The sequence below is a fragment of the Pyxicephalus adspersus genome, chromosome 4 (assembly GCF_032062135.1).
Source record: "Pyxicephalus adspersus chromosome 4, UCB_Pads_2.0, whole genome shotgun sequence".
Taxonomy (NCBI): Eukaryota; Metazoa; Chordata; class Amphibia; order Anura; family Pyxicephalidae; genus Pyxicephalus; species Pyxicephalus adspersus.
Genome location: NC_092861.1, coordinates 19,378,390 through 19,394,199, shown reverse-complemented (window position 1 = coordinate 19,394,199; position 15,810 = coordinate 19,378,390). Strand labels below are relative to the sequence as shown.

The window sequence follows — 15,810 nt, the reverse complement described above, 5'->3', positions numbered from 1 at the left end:
TTTTTTTAGGCATTGCATTGAGAGAACAACTGTACATATTACCTTTAATATTTTTCAATATGGAAAAACCTACTGAGAGGCTTCGGGTGCTATTTTAAATAATTCTTCTACTGCAGGGGTGTCAAACTCAAATAAACAGAGGGACGAAATTAAAAACCAAGTCACAGATCAAACTTGAAATTTACAGTGTAGAATGAGTGTGCCCCTACACTTAGGAGTGTATTTATAAAGGGTATAAAGAGTGAATCTGACATTCAAGGAAACATTCCCCGGTGGAGAATCAATTACTGCTGTTGAAATGCATGAACCTGGGAGATTCTCCACAAGGAGATGATCAATTAATGACAGATTCATAAATAGCTTTAAAAATAGATCCCTAGAGTTCTGCATGATAGAAAAATAAAAAGACCACAATAAGCTATGCAGAAGAGAAGTCTTTTGGATTTTTTTTATTCTGGAGTGTGACAAAACTTTCACTATGGTATAATCTGCATGGTTGTCAGTAGTATAGTAGGGTAAGTAATCTTGTTTCTTATTTTTTTCTAATTGTTTTACTTTGCCAGAAAATTGCTACATTCATTTGGTTTCACACTGCATTCTCTGGCAAAGTAAAACAATTAGAAAAAACGATAAGAAGAAACAAGATTACTTACCCAATTCTACTACATACAATTCTCTGGCTTACTTGTCAGTGTAAACTTTGCGGGATCCACGCATAGGCTGCTGTTCATCAGACACAAGGGATGCGGCTACAATTCCCGGCATCACTTGCCTCTATAAAATGCGGGGCCACGTATAGGCAGAGAGGCCGCTGGTCAATAGACGCGAGTGATACCATGAACTGTAGTAGCGGCATCACGCACATCCATAAAACAGCAGCTTAATATGAATTGCAGCTGGCCGCCATTACTAAGGATTGCAGTAGTGGCGGGTCAGCTGCAAATCATATTGGGAATTTTTTGGGGGGCCAAAAAAAGGCCGTTTCGGGCCAGCGTTTGACACCCCTGTTCTACTGGAAAGTGTAAGTCTATATACACACATCACATAATCATCAGCCAAAACGAACAGTTGCCCTTGTCCCAGGCAAGGATTGGACGTGTACATTGGTTGCCCGGTTCATGAAGCGGCTGTAAATGAACCAAGAATGACGATTAGGTCTGGCCGCTATGCAAGGCAACTTCATAGAACAGCAGGAGCCCTGTGTGTACATCTGTTCATCTGTCACTGGAAATGATATTGAAAGATCGTTTCCAGTGACGAATATCTAACAAGTGTATGTAGGCTCAATGTACTCCTGCTTGGAGAACTCACACACAAATGAATGAGGGCAAATCCTAAATAAGCTGTTTATTTTTATTTAAACCGTTCTTTCTTAAAGCCAACATAAACTCAAACTTTTTAGACTCTTTTTTTATAAAGAAAAAAATCTGTGCAGAAAGCAGAACTCCAGGACAGCGCGGAACCCAATTGAGAAAAGGTCCAGCGCCATCAAGGGATCTGTGGAATTAAAAAAAAGTGTGATTTTTTTATTTCACTTTAGTTCCGCTTTTTCCGTTTTTTGTACAAATCTAATTATAGATGTGGAGCCTTTAGCTTTGTAAACCGTATTTATTTACATGTATTGTCTATCATGTGCCATTTTGTGAGTTTACTTACTTTACATGTATTTTTTTTTAGTCACACTTTTTACTCCATCAGTAGACACGCATTATTCTCATGCATGCGTATCAATCGGTTTCGTGCCCAGAGGTCACTGATGCCTACGACAAATGTAGCATTGCCAGTACAGAGTAACTTTATTATAACACAATGATTTATTTTCCTACTTAAATAATTTTTAATTATAAATAAAATATATATATATATATATATATATATTTATATGGAAATAGTAGTCTAAAAACAGGGACTGCTTACCTGAAAAACAAAAAGTACTGTTTTTACCAAATAAATGCTCTGCAGCACAAAATAATGTGTCTGAAATATCTTCATGTGATTTGGAGCTACTGACTTCACATAAGCTTTGATGTTTCATGACAAACTATAGAAAAGTCATTAGTCAGATATTGGCTACAATAAAATGTACAGTAGTATGTTTTCCGTGTGTGATTTTAATGAAAAAGTACAAAAAGCCTGAAAGTTCTTCTTTTGAGACGATTGATTTATTCATGTCTACAATTTATGAGTGCAGTGTAATTTCTGAGGAAAAATATCTCCAGTCAGATTAAGAAAAGCTTTGATGGCTTTGAGTAGAAAGCGAAGCACATTAATGTGTTATTACTTTTTAAGTATTATTCCCCGCAGAACGAATAAACAGAGAGATTGCTGCCATTTTACAAAGGGAAATCATTTTAGAGAATGATGACTTTGTTTGGGTAAAATTGTTTCAACGCTCAACATTTAGCACAGACGTGTGGAAATGAATGACTCAGGTCTGAGATTTGTACTGGGAAGATTCTTTTTCAGAAAGAGAAAATCCAATTTTGTGACATCCAAAATCTATACCATTTTCTGCTACAGATAAACTAGTGTACATGACGTACAGCTCCAGGCAGGTATGAAAGGGTTCAAATTTCTGTAAGGTAAAAATGGTAACAACCTTTGTCTAGTTTTTATTCGTATCCAAGTCCCAAGCGGGAAGACTTCTACTTTTTCCAGTCTCAAAGGCCACTGTCATTGGGATAGGAAAGGAGAATATCACCAGCCTGCATACAAAGGAAAAAAAACCTGACAGATTTTATAACTCTTCACCATTCTATAAAAAAATTTGGCTGGAGTGAAATCGGAAGCCCAGTTAATTCAGTTTTCAATAGATGCAATAAGGCTGGATGCTATTCTTAGTACAAAGGGGTTATCAATCAAATTCCACAAAAAGAGTGAGCTATGGAATAAACATTCATGTCTCAAGAAACTTTACTAAAACTTTAGCAGGGGATCTCATAAACAATGCTCCCAAATTAAAGAAAAAAATGTTAATTATTTTAAATATTTAACAAATCAACATCTAGCCATATCCAATACATCAGTATATCGTACTGGCCAATCTATTGGAGTATAAATGTAGCTTAAGGCAGTACACCTGCCTTTGAAGGCAACAAAACACCTTTTTGGAATATTTTCTAAAATTATTTTTATCATCATATTTATATAGTATAAGAAAAACAGCCAAAATGGACTAGAATGAACCAAAAAGATCTTACTTTTTGGTCCATTTAATCTCACCGTTATTGTCACCATTGAGTAACCCACCATCCCAGTCATGTGTTCCATTTAGCAAAAAAACAAACATTAAACAGCTGTACATGGGTTGGAAAAAATAACCCAAAAGTTTCTGTTTATGCCAAATAACAGCTGACTTGGAGGTAAATTTGGAAACATGGAACAAGTTTGGTGGAGCTCAACACTATTTAAAATTATGAATTCTCCTTATTAGGATGCAATATTTATAACTTCTACTTATTTTAAGAAAGCATGCTTCATATCGAAAATGTAGAATTGTCTTTCTAGGCAGACATTCATAACCTGGGACTGTTGCTGGAAATAATCTGAAAAGACTGAAGTTACAAAGTTTGTTGACACCTCACCATCACACATACGTGACCTTGTTGGAAATATTATTCCACAGCCATGGCCATTAATATAAAGTTGGTCTGTGCTCCTCTGGAACTAGAACAGCCTCTATATTTCTATAAAGCTTTATTGCAAGATGTTGAAGAGTGGTCATTTCAAGTTTCTCCACATTAACTAGTAAAATTATCTTGGATCTTGGAACAGAGAAAAATGTTTTTTTTTCAAACTGTTGCCACAACATGAGAATTAAATATCTAAAATGTCTGTGTGGCATGATCTAAATTTTCACTGGAGATACCTGAACTCAGTATTTTGCAGGGGTGTCCACATGCTTGGACCATAAAGCAGGTGTCATGGCTAGGTGACCACATTTTGTTTAGTAATGTGTTGCAACTCTGTGAAGAATATTGGGATCACTTGAATTCCCATCTATTAGGGACATTGGACGATCATTTACTTACACAAAATAATAAAAGTTGTTGTTCAGCCACCGATAAAAAGGGTACTGGTGGGGGGTCTAATAGCAGGAGTCCCTGATAAATATTAAGTTAGTAGATTATTCAACCCACCAGCATTTTAAACATAATAATTGTGTTTTCGAAGGACAAAATTTTAAGGAATTTAAATTTGACAGCCTTTGTTTTTTCCTTCCAACGCTAAAAACAGCTGTCCTAAACATTACTTTTAAATTTCAGTTAAAGTATAGTAAAAATTCCCTGTTATTCGGTGCACTTAAAACAACAAATTGCTGTATTGCTCCGACAGCCATTTTCAATGCTAAGCAATTTCAGTCATTTCCAACAATTAAATGCCAAACACACTATGAATATTAAACTGTGTGTCATTTATTACTACCTTACTAATTTACATTTTTCTGCACAAAAGATCAGTCATGAATTTTACATTTGTAATGACTGACATTTCGGTAGAACAGTTATTTTAAAAAGTACTAAGCAAATTCTTCAAAACAAAAAAATTACAATACATTTGAAAAGATTTAAAATATTATACCAGGCCTGTCATGCAGAACTGAAAACAAATTCACTAATATTTGCAGTTTTGTCATGTACAGATGCCATTCATGGGTAGGTAATGTTACATGCCCGCACGAATGAATGTTCTCTCTGCACCTGCGCAGTCCTGTTCCCAGAACGCCAGTACGTCGTGTATAATAGGCGGACTCAGAACGCCAGCACACTCCTATTAGGCACCTGTATGTGAGCTGCTGGTTTCCTATTGATTTTACTCTACCTACCTTACGGATTATCTAATTATCACCTGTCTGAGTAGGTGTAATTATTATCTCCCTTTCAAACATTTTTCTCTTTTCTATTTCTTTTATCAGAAACTCCATACACAATTTAATATGATCCATCATTTTTAATTTTAAAAATTTAGCCTTATTTTGAGAAAGAGTACTCAATTAACCTCTTAATGTAATCTGGACATGTAAATTATATACCTCTCTTCTATCCTATTCATACATGTACCTACCACCTCAAATGAAAAAAATATGATTTATATGGTTAGCCTAATTTAACAAAAGATCCATTATGACCGATATAGTCCAGATCACATACAGGTAAAAATAAGCAATTTATACTACCCTGTTTCCCCGATGATAAGACACTGTCTTATTTTTTTTGGAAGGCCAAAATATGCTCTAGGGCTTATTTTCAGGGGGTAATGTTATAGCAAGAGCTAATACAATAAATGACAGGTGACCATTTAGAACCACCAAGGAGCATGGGGGATGCCATGTACTTAACCCAAAGCCAGTAAGTAAAGAAATCATGACCTGTGGCATTATGCAGTTTCCCAAATTTTCATAAACGTTTTTGGTATGTAGTAGAATTTTTGTTAAAAGATTAATATATATCTATTAGATGTACAAGCTTTTGCAATCATCTTAGGATTATAATGAATTGCAACCCTAATGTAAAAATGTTACCTCCTACACCAGTGTTTCTCAACCAGGGTTGCATCAGCAATGAGCTCATGGGAACATCCAAAACAACAAATGAATGGCTTCACCTAAAGAAAATTGGAATGGCCCAGCCAAACTTTAAATCCAATATAAAATCTGAAGTGGGGAAGGAGTTGTGTACAAGAGATGCCCTCTGAGCACAAAGGCTTTTGGAGTGGAAAGAAGAGTAGGCAAATATTGCCAAGTCAACAAAGTATTAGTTTAAGGGTGTGGACATCTATGCAACCAGACTATTGTATGTTTTTATTAGTTTTATTTTTCCCCTAACAGATTTGATTTTTCCATTGAATTATACAGGTTATAGGTCACATTAAAGATAGAAAAAGATTTTTTTTTTTTGGTCTCATTTTATACATTACAAAAAAACTGGCATTTTAACAGGGGTGTGTATACTTTTTATATCCGCGGTGTGTGTACATGTATATTATGGAAATATACATAAAAAAAATATCAGTTACATATTTCATATTTCAGTTTCTCTTTAACACAACTTGAGATATATTATACTTAATATGCTGTTGTGTGTACCTGGCAGATCAGTAACAAGTGCGTCAGAGATTTGTTAAATTGTTGGCATTTACATTTACAGAAATCTGTCAGGTGCTCTTTTTAATGTGGGAGAATTCAGCTTTAGGTTGATGTCACATTGTTTTTTTTTTAAATGCTTTGATTAGGATATTTTCACTTTGTTCAGTGCTCTGAATTTCCTCCTACGCAATTTATCCACAAAAAAACACACAGGTGCTCCTCATTGAAAGCCATGGCTGCCTGCCACCCTCCGCAGCGCTGGTTACCATACCTAGTTATTACTAAGAAAACTAAAGAGAACATCAGGAGAAAAACATGCACACAAAGGGAAGGCGCCACAGGTCAAGTCGTCTTCCTATTACCACCTTAACTGCCGCATCAAGTGGGCATTGTGCTTCCTAAATACAAGAGCACATTTATAAATTATAGGATGATTGTGTCTTAGTTTACACTTATTGTTCTCTAAATATGACTCCTATGTAATGCTTAATGCAGGACGTATCTCCTCACTTGTGCTGGTTCCCTCCCTTTCCCATTGCCAGACCTATACAAAGATCAGTACAATAGCTGGTCAACATCAGACACTGCAGAAAAAGCTGGGCTGAACCAAGCCACGGTGGGGCAAAGTCAAAGTACCAGAACAAACCCTGTCCTCATAAAGAGCAGCGGACAGCAGAATTAATAGAAGGCACCATTTTGGAGGCTGTACCCAAATATGCAACTATACCCAGTGCCCAATGTATAAAGACCCCCTCACGGCTAATCTGCTGCTAAAGTTGAAAGGATTATACATAGAAATTCCAGCTAAGCAAAAGCGTTACGATTTAACCCTACTGCTGCCCATCCCTGTTGCCAAAAATTGCTCAGGATGCGACACTACTGAGAGTGTCAAAAGCCAGGTAACCTGGTCCTTATTTCACTACAGGTGACAACAGTGACAGAGATTTCAGCAGAAGGAACCACACTGAGCAGCGCAGGACCAAGAATCAGACACCCGAATTAGTGTTTCAGATGTGTTGGAGATGTGTCAGCCAACATAATTCCTGAAGACAGCGAAAGTGTTAATTAGTAACCCTATATTTACAGGGAAGCCCTTTGTTTCAATACCTTTTACACAACCAACAAGGTCACTTTGAAGGAAACCTCTACTGGGAAACACACAGAGATCTAAAAATACTAATTGTCGGGCTGTCTCTAGGTTCAACGCTATTTCTAAAACAAGCTGGGCATTGCATGGGGAAAGAACCAAACCAGATCAAGTTCTTGCACGAGGGCAAACAATTCTTAACAGGGTCAAGGAAAGAGGCTGTGTGAATGGCAGATGGTGCAAAGATTTACTAGACCTTTGGGCCTCATTTACATTATGAGTGGTGCAGTGTGGATATTACACATAGAGCCTGATTTATTAAAGCTCTCCAAGGCTAGAGAGGATACACTTTCATCAATGAAGCTGGGTGATCCAGGAAACCTAGAGTTGATCTGGTCCAGGATTGAAAACATTTGCTAACAAAATAGCAAAAGACTTTTAGGAAACCAATCCCAGGGAATATAAAGCAATGTCTGATGTTCCCAGCAACACAGATAATCATGTCTTGTAATAACAGTGCAGGGAAATGCATCTGTTACAGTGTTAACATCTGTTATTGTGTAAACAAGGCTTGACTTGGCCCATATATTCTTCTCTGCTGACCTAAAGAACAATGTCACAAAATGAAATCTGCCCCTGATCACTTCTTAGTGGTGTGATTAGATTAAGATACTTTCATATTCCTAGTGAGAAACCATCATACACTTTTGCACCTCTACAAAGGCTGTCCAGAATTAAAGAAGCAAGGCTCAGAATTTCAAAAAAAAGTATGAGAGTCCAATTGGACTATTTATTGGACTAAATATTTTGCTGTTCTGCAGCCTCTTGTAACTCTTTAATGAGCAAGACAAAACTCTGAAGTTGTTTTTTTTTTTGCATATCAAAGCACAGCTTCCTCCAGAGGTTAACGAATGTCTAGGATGCATAAAGTTTAGGTTTTTTTTGCTTTGTTTGTGATTAACTCGGGAGAGGATTATATACAGTAACTGACATCATGCTGCCTAATAATATGTTGAGTCAAACATATGTCCTAATTGAATATATTAAAATAATGTACCTGTTCCGACTTCCAAACAAATTCAACCTAAGAACAAACCTACAGTCCCTATCTCATACGTAACCCAGGGTACATTTACTTTTTTAATTTTGAAATTTATGACCGTGCAAACCTACCTATAAAGGATTCATATTCCTCTTAAATCAGTTTTAGGCTGGATACACACCTATGCTTTGCAAAAATGTAACTGGGCCCCCAATATCCTGAGGCCTGATTCTATAGCTGGAGTGTCCGACGCACATGCTGTCAACTGGTTGACTTCACACATTGCACATTTGGAAGATGGGAAAAATACATGGAGAAGCAGCTCAGAGGCTTTAAGTGTTTTTCTGACCCTTAATGTTACCTGATGAGTTTGCATGAGAAATAACAAATTTCACAGGATTATTTTAGACTAAATAACATTTGGGCTGAGATCACATGATAATCTGCCGGCATTTAGTCACCAATTCGTTCCTAGAGTCTGTCTTCTGCATTAATGACAGGTTTTGCAGGAAGTATTTTGTACTGTTGTGCTAAAACTGTGAGCTAGTTGCAGTTTTTTTCAGCTTAACATATCAGTTTATACATTGGTTGGGGATGTTAAAGAAAAAAAAAGAATAAAACTAAATGAAATAGATACTACCATGTATTTTTAACTTCTTATCGAACTTTATTTACATATAGTATTTTCCCCAGCCCTATTTGGCTGGGCGCACTACCCAACACTTTTTAATAACCACCCAGCTACTTTTGGGTAGTTACTGAAAAATAGGGTCACAATACAGGGGCTGCCACCCGCCTAAAGGTTCTTCTCACGCAGCTAAAAAAAACAATTTCTGGGGAGAATACATAAATTTTATGACAGCTTCTCAGTGGCAGTGGTAAGAATAATTATAGTCATTATTGACTCCGTTCTTGCTCCAACTGTCCTATGTTGGTGGAATAAAAACTGTGGTCCTCCTGTAGGTGGCGCAGCTGAGAATATTGCTCTAGGGGTATACGTATATGATATGATCTGCTCTCAGACACGTCCCTTGTCCTAAGCTTATTTTTTAGCAGGTAACGAAGTGTCACGAAGGAGTCACTTCATTAAAGCTCTTCGCAGCATTAATATGCCACGGCACTCAGTCAGCTGCCAGGATTAGGAAGACAGTTTAGCTGAAGGCAGTACTGGGAAGGAAAACAGAGAAGGACACTTGGACTCGTTGCATTATACTTGCTGTATTAAAGGCTCAGTTCCACATGACGCATTAGCAGAACTGTACATATTTATCTGCTGCTTTTGTCTGCCACTGCCTACAGGGTTCTGTTACCTGCTCTGACCCTGAATCACTATGGAAGTTGAAAAACTATCACCGCTTCACTTCATCAACTGCTAGGAAAATGAAGGGAAATTTTAACAAAATAATAGAAGCACAGGCTGCCCTTGTTTCCTTAAAGAATGCGTGTTCCTCAACACAGAGCCACAGCTCTGATCATATTTTTATTTCCTGAAAAAAAAGAAAATTGCTTACCTTTAGCTTAGTCTTTAGAAATTGATGAAAGCCTAGTGCGATATAAAATAGGAATTCAGACCGAAAAATCTTTCAGATGCTGGTAAAGTAACTGCCAGAGCAATTGTCTATTGCTAACAATATAAAACTATATATAAAATCTGACCCTTCATAGAATACCTCCAGGCAACAGGAACAATTGGCAGGGGACTGATAAGCTATTCAGAAATCATTGGATCTCTCTGGTCTAATTGTATTGTGCTGCAGGGTCTCATAGGAGCAACTGGACAGCAGTGATAGGGATGCGTGTGTTAAAATTGTAGTGGGCTGAGATAGGAGCACCAAAGTCACACTTAGTAATGAACCTAGAATGGAGTTCCCACATGATGAGCATAGCTGCATGGCTGCCTAGACAACATTACATTAACATGTATGTTAGTTCCCTGCTGCTTCTATTCAGGAATAATATGTTAAAGGTAGCTAACATTTGCTGTGTCACAAGGGACAAGCTTTAGATCAGTGTTTTATTTCAAACTTTTTGACATGAGGGAACCCCTGAGTTATCTTCAGGTCTTCCCCTGATAATAATAACAACACTAACTACAACTTACATTACATTAGTGTGGTGGTGGGTAGAAAGAATGCTTTTTACATTGCTGGTATGAATTGTTGTAAGAATGTCACCCTTACAGATAACCAAAAAGTTATTGTGTTGATTAAACTAACCTAAAGCTGCGTACGAATGTGCAATTTTTGTCGTTGGAAAGGATCTTTCACGATCCTTTCCAACGACAAAGAACTACACGATGCATGAATGAGTGCTGTACATACAGCACCGTTCTGCTCTAGGGGAGGGGGAAAGTGACGGAGTGGCACCCTGCTGCGCACTCTCCCCCTTCCCTTGCATTAGGATCGCTTGTCGTTCATCGTTCGTGGATCCGCCAGGACGGCGCCAGAAGGATCCACCAGATTAACGACGCAGACTGTACACACGCCAGATTCTCGCCCGATATCTGGCCGATGGCGATTATCGGGCGAGAAAAATCTGACGTGTGTACGCAGCTTAAGAACCACAAATTGCTCCCTTCTCAAGGAACCTCTAGCAACCTCCGGAGGAATCCTGTTTGAGAAACAGTGCTTTAGTCTATTTACATGCAAATAGTTCTATACCTAATAAGAATTTGCAGATCACTGAACATAAAACTGAAATATAGGCTCAGTACCTACAGAGCAACAGGTGGATTGCAGCACGAGGTATGTGCATGTAAGAAACAAATTGCATTGCGTGTGTACAATTATTTGATATTATGATATGCTAAGAGGGAGCAGGCCCATGACACATTGTTCTGTAGGAATAAAAAAAGAGACCATCTGTACACATCACTCCAGCAAATGTCAAGAATGACGCAAAAGAGTCAAACGTGACCCACTTGCACAAGGTAAGGTGCTCTGCAGCAGGTGATGAGGGATTTATTTGATGTGGGTCATGACCGCAGCTGATACTATAAAAGGCATTTACAAAGTTCCATAGAGCTTTATTTTCTGATGTCTATAATGTAAACACAAAATCACAGAAGGGTTACTCAGTGATTACACAGTGCCAACAGGGAACAGGGAGCCTTTATATTGGAAGAAAGAAGTAAAAGGAAATTTGTGTATTTAGCATTTTGTGACCAGGGATAGTTTAGCTCCCCTCTAAGTATATATTTATCCCTGCTACTCCAATTAAGCAGAGGCAGTGGATATAAATACCCACTACTTCCAGTGTTGGTCATATTAGTGATGTCAGACTGGGAGTTCATAGCCCCAATATGTAGCTAATGCAGTACATTATTTTCAATCATCAGAGCAGCAGTACAAAGTTATGGGGTGAGCAAAAGCAAGGTTATTGTATGTGAAAGTCTACAAAAGTAAACCTTTGATGTAAAAAGTAGAATCAAGACATGGTAAAGTTTTGTAAAGAGGATTGAAGCAATGCAGAAATCTAATTTGTCTTTCAAGTATGGAGTCAGTAGTTTGATGCCTTTTTGCCCAGGGACCTTACCAAAGCTTGCGGTACAATTCATGACATACCTGCAATGTTTTTGGGTTAAACTCTGCAAAACTTTTTTAATTGGTAAGATCTTGCAAATCTAAGCATGTCGCAAAGGGGTACAATAGTTCCTACTAAGTTTGTTCTTTCACCTAGAACAGGAAACTCAGTGGGATAGCTTGCTTGAAGTAGAGATGTGGGTAAGAGTCTGCCATACAATTTCATATACCCCTCGCATTGTATATTGCTCTCTTGAAAAAGGAGATTCTATGTGCCAAACCTCGTTAGGATCTGAAATGTGTGTATTTACAGTGGGAACTTGTAAAAGTCAGATGAGTTCAACACATTTTTTTTTCCTGGACCTGGACTGGCTTGTGGAGCCAGAATCAGTGTAGCCCATTTTTAAGGTACATGGACGGTGCAGTTTGATTATCATACAGATATGGGTACCAATGCAACAAACCGAAAGCAAGGATTACTTTAATGCTGATCTCCAATTCAAGTTACCTAAGCTTTGAAAACAAATAATATAGTTCTACATTTACTTTACAAGTGATTATATTATATGATAAACAGGAATAACAAGGGATGGGACCGGACATTCTCAACCTTTTTAACATGGGGGAATCCTTAAAATAAGTTCTCAGAGAACACCTTCTATAGTTACTATATCCACAGCTCACATTACATTAACGTGGAAGCTAGTGAAAAAAAAATGCCTTTTTACATTGCTGGCCTTTAGGAAGAATGCCACCCTTACAAAAAGTCAAAATGATAATTTGTGTTGGTAAACTGACCTGGGAGGTAAAAATTGCTCATTGATCAAGGAACCCTTAGCAACCTCTGGAGGAAAATTAGTTGAGAAACAATGACCTGGACTATTATTATTTTGTACTTTTATAGTGCTGACATATAAAATAGTGATGTACAGAATTAAAACCATAATCCTTAACATATCCAAGGCCAATTTAGAGGGACAAAACAATTAACCCAGCAGTATATTTTTGCACTGTGGGAGGAAGCCAGAGTACCTAGAGGAAACAACGCAAACAAGGGGAGAATAAACTTCATGGTGTGTCCTGGCTGAGATTTGAACCTGGATATCTAGGGTTGCAAGCTCCACTACAAGCAATTGATGCTTCGTTGCAGTGCTAATAGAGGAAGCAAGCACAGTGACCAAGCTGAATTTGGCATGGCTAACTTGTAAGCGTCTGGAACATGTGACTGGCTGAACAAAGGTATAGAGTTTCTGGTGGATAAAAATGATTCCCATATATGCTTTTTAAATGCTGTAAGAAAAAGTATTTTATCTGTATGTTTTAAGTCAAGAGTAAATTTAATGAGCTTACAGCTTTAGGACCAATTCATATTCCATTCTTAAACAGCTGTCACTGGAACAGGAGTCTACTCTATTAAGATGTTAAAAACTAAATTTGTGTCAAAACGAGTTAAAAAAATGTTTTTTCCTTACATACTAATTAAAGAAATACAACCTCAAACAGTAAAGCACATATGAGGGAAAAAAAAGCAAATTAGCTAAGGTACAGGATTGAAACCTTTTATTCAACACTTACACATTTTATAAGTGGATTCATTAGACCCCTTTGTGTGGTTTTCCCTATCCACTGAGTGTCGTAGGTGTCAATGTTAGGGGCGTGCAAAAACACAACAAGCTTCACACTGACTCCCAGTGGGCAGGAACAGATAACAAATTATTCTGGGTGTCTGGTTTTGGATATGAACTAATTTGAATATCTTTATCCCTCTGGCTTATGAAGCTCGGACAAATTGCTCATAAGATATATTTAGAGATGTAAACAGTTCTGCCATCAGTGAATTCCTCCATGTGTTATTGTAGCTGCAGCAGAAAATACACAGTGACATGCACATCGCTTTCCCCTGTAGTCCCCACCATTGTGTAAAGAGAAGCACTGTGTAATATGAATCATACCTTCTGTTGCTGGGAACAGGCTGTCTCCCTCGCTCTTTGTCTCAGCTAATTTTCCGGTTCCGAGGAGCACTTCGGCAAAGCTTTCCTGGGACCTGTGCTGGTATGTTGTGTATCCAGCTTCACTCTGATGTAAGGCAGAAAACAAAAGGAAGAGGAAAGATTCACCTGTGTACATGTACAAATATGACATTAATTTCCAGAAAGACAACTTACATGATAACGTTATCACATCTGACTTAACAGAATCACACGTGAAATAAAAAGGATAAAACATGCATGGGCTGAAAGTTGGCAATTGAAATACATTGCACACAATAATCTATTCTATTATATTACTGGAAAATTTTCATTTTTGTTCTATAAAATAAGGTGATAGCCAAACCATGTAGGAGTAAACTTTTTTGTTTATGGTCAAGGTCAGAGACATTGGTGCAATAAATTACCATTGAAAATCATGTGACAGTTCAAGCATATTGGTAATATTGTACATATTGACACAACGTGGTAAACTTCACTAAAAAATGTGAGAATAAACTGCTAATTTCTAGCTATTGGTTGTCAACAATAGATTTACACTGATTTTACAAAAAAAAATGGATAATTCACTTTGCCTCATATGGGTGTTTGGAATTCTATACAATGAGGGGAATCCTTAAAATAAGTTCTCAGGGAACACCTTCTATAGTTACTATATCCACAGCTTACATTACATTATCGTGGAAGCTAGTGGAAAAAATGCCTTTTACATTGTTGGCCTTTAGGAAGAACGCCACCCGTACAAAAAGTCAAAATGATAATGGGTGTTGGTAAATTGACCTGGGAGGCACAAATTGCTCATTGATCAAGGAACCCTTAGCAACCTCTGAAGGAAAATTAGTTGAGAAACAATGACCTGGACTATTATTATTTTGTACTTTTATAGTGCTGACATATAACACAGTGATGTACAGAATTAAAACCATAATCCTTAACATATATATCTAAGGCCAACATTGTCTGATGTTGGGACAGGCATATACAAAAGTTAAGCCTTCTGATCAAGTCAAAAGGTGAAATACATTAGGGAATTCAACTTTAAGAATTACAAATTTAGAGGTCTGGGGAAAGTGTCCCACAAAATATTGTTATGCACTAGAAAGTTTTAATGTTGCATATACATATGTAAATTAATAAAGTAAACATATTTTTCTAACTGTATAAAGTAAATTGAGTTGTGGTACCTAAAAAATCCCAAAAACCCAAAAATGCAGTTGTGCTATAAAATAATAAAGAGTAATCCCATGTGTCTTGGATGAATAATGATTTGACTGATTGCTCCAATACTAGTGGCTTTTATATAACCTGTGGACTTGAATCAATATACAGATAACTTTTTTACTTACATTGTGATTAATCAATGGTGGGAAATAACTTGTTTTTGTGGTTTAGGGTTAGAATGGTTCTAAACTCAAGAGCAAAATGTTTATTTACTAAAAAGTAACAGAGCCCGCATGTGATGACTGTATATGTTTCCCAGGCTTTTTCCCTGTATTTTCATCTATTAATCTCCAAACATGCTTCCTCCTTTGGGTGTGCTTTTGTAGAAGCAGAATTGTCCCTGTGTAAGGACTACAGACCACTTTCCCTCTTATCATCTCCAAGCCAGAACAGAAAAGGCTGGGAATAAAGATAACTGATAATATTTAACACAGGCAGGGAGCACATAAGGTTTCTGGCAGGATCAGTGTAGCCCATAACTTGGCCTAAACCATTCATCATGGAATATGCACCGGGTTGAAGAGGAAGTCCCACTTTTAGGAATTCATAACCAGACAGGTCATTATTACAGTAAAGGATAGACAAGGATAGACAATGTCACTTCTGCAATAACTCCTCCTCCCTGTCTGATCTCTCCAGGCATCTGTTAAACAGCTGAGCTGCACAAATGCAGCTTCAGCTTTGGTTTCCAAGATACCCAGCAATCCCAGCTTCCCCGGCACATGCCAGGAATGAGCCAACTCCAAGAGGTACCTTATCCCCATCCGAAGAATAAAGATGGTTAAAGATTGTCTACAGGTAAAGAAGAAAGAAAATGGCAGCCCCCTGTGAGCGAATGGTGACAGGTAAGTTTTGGGGGGTAAGTT

General features: G+C 37.5%; 1 protein-coding gene across 1 annotated transcript in view; it reads right to left on the bottom strand.

Moving 5' to 3' along the window:
• Positions 1-15,810, bottom strand: part of NBAS (NBAS subunit of NRZ tethering complex) — a 412,001-nt gene that overhangs the window by 173,873 nt on the left and 222,318 nt on the right. Inside the window, exon 38 of the mRNA XM_072407518.1 lies at positions 13,688-13,811. Within this exon, the coding sequence (XP_072263619.1) occupies positions 13,688-13,811 (124 nt within the window). The remainder of the gene's footprint in view (positions 1-13,687; positions 13,812-15,810) is intronic.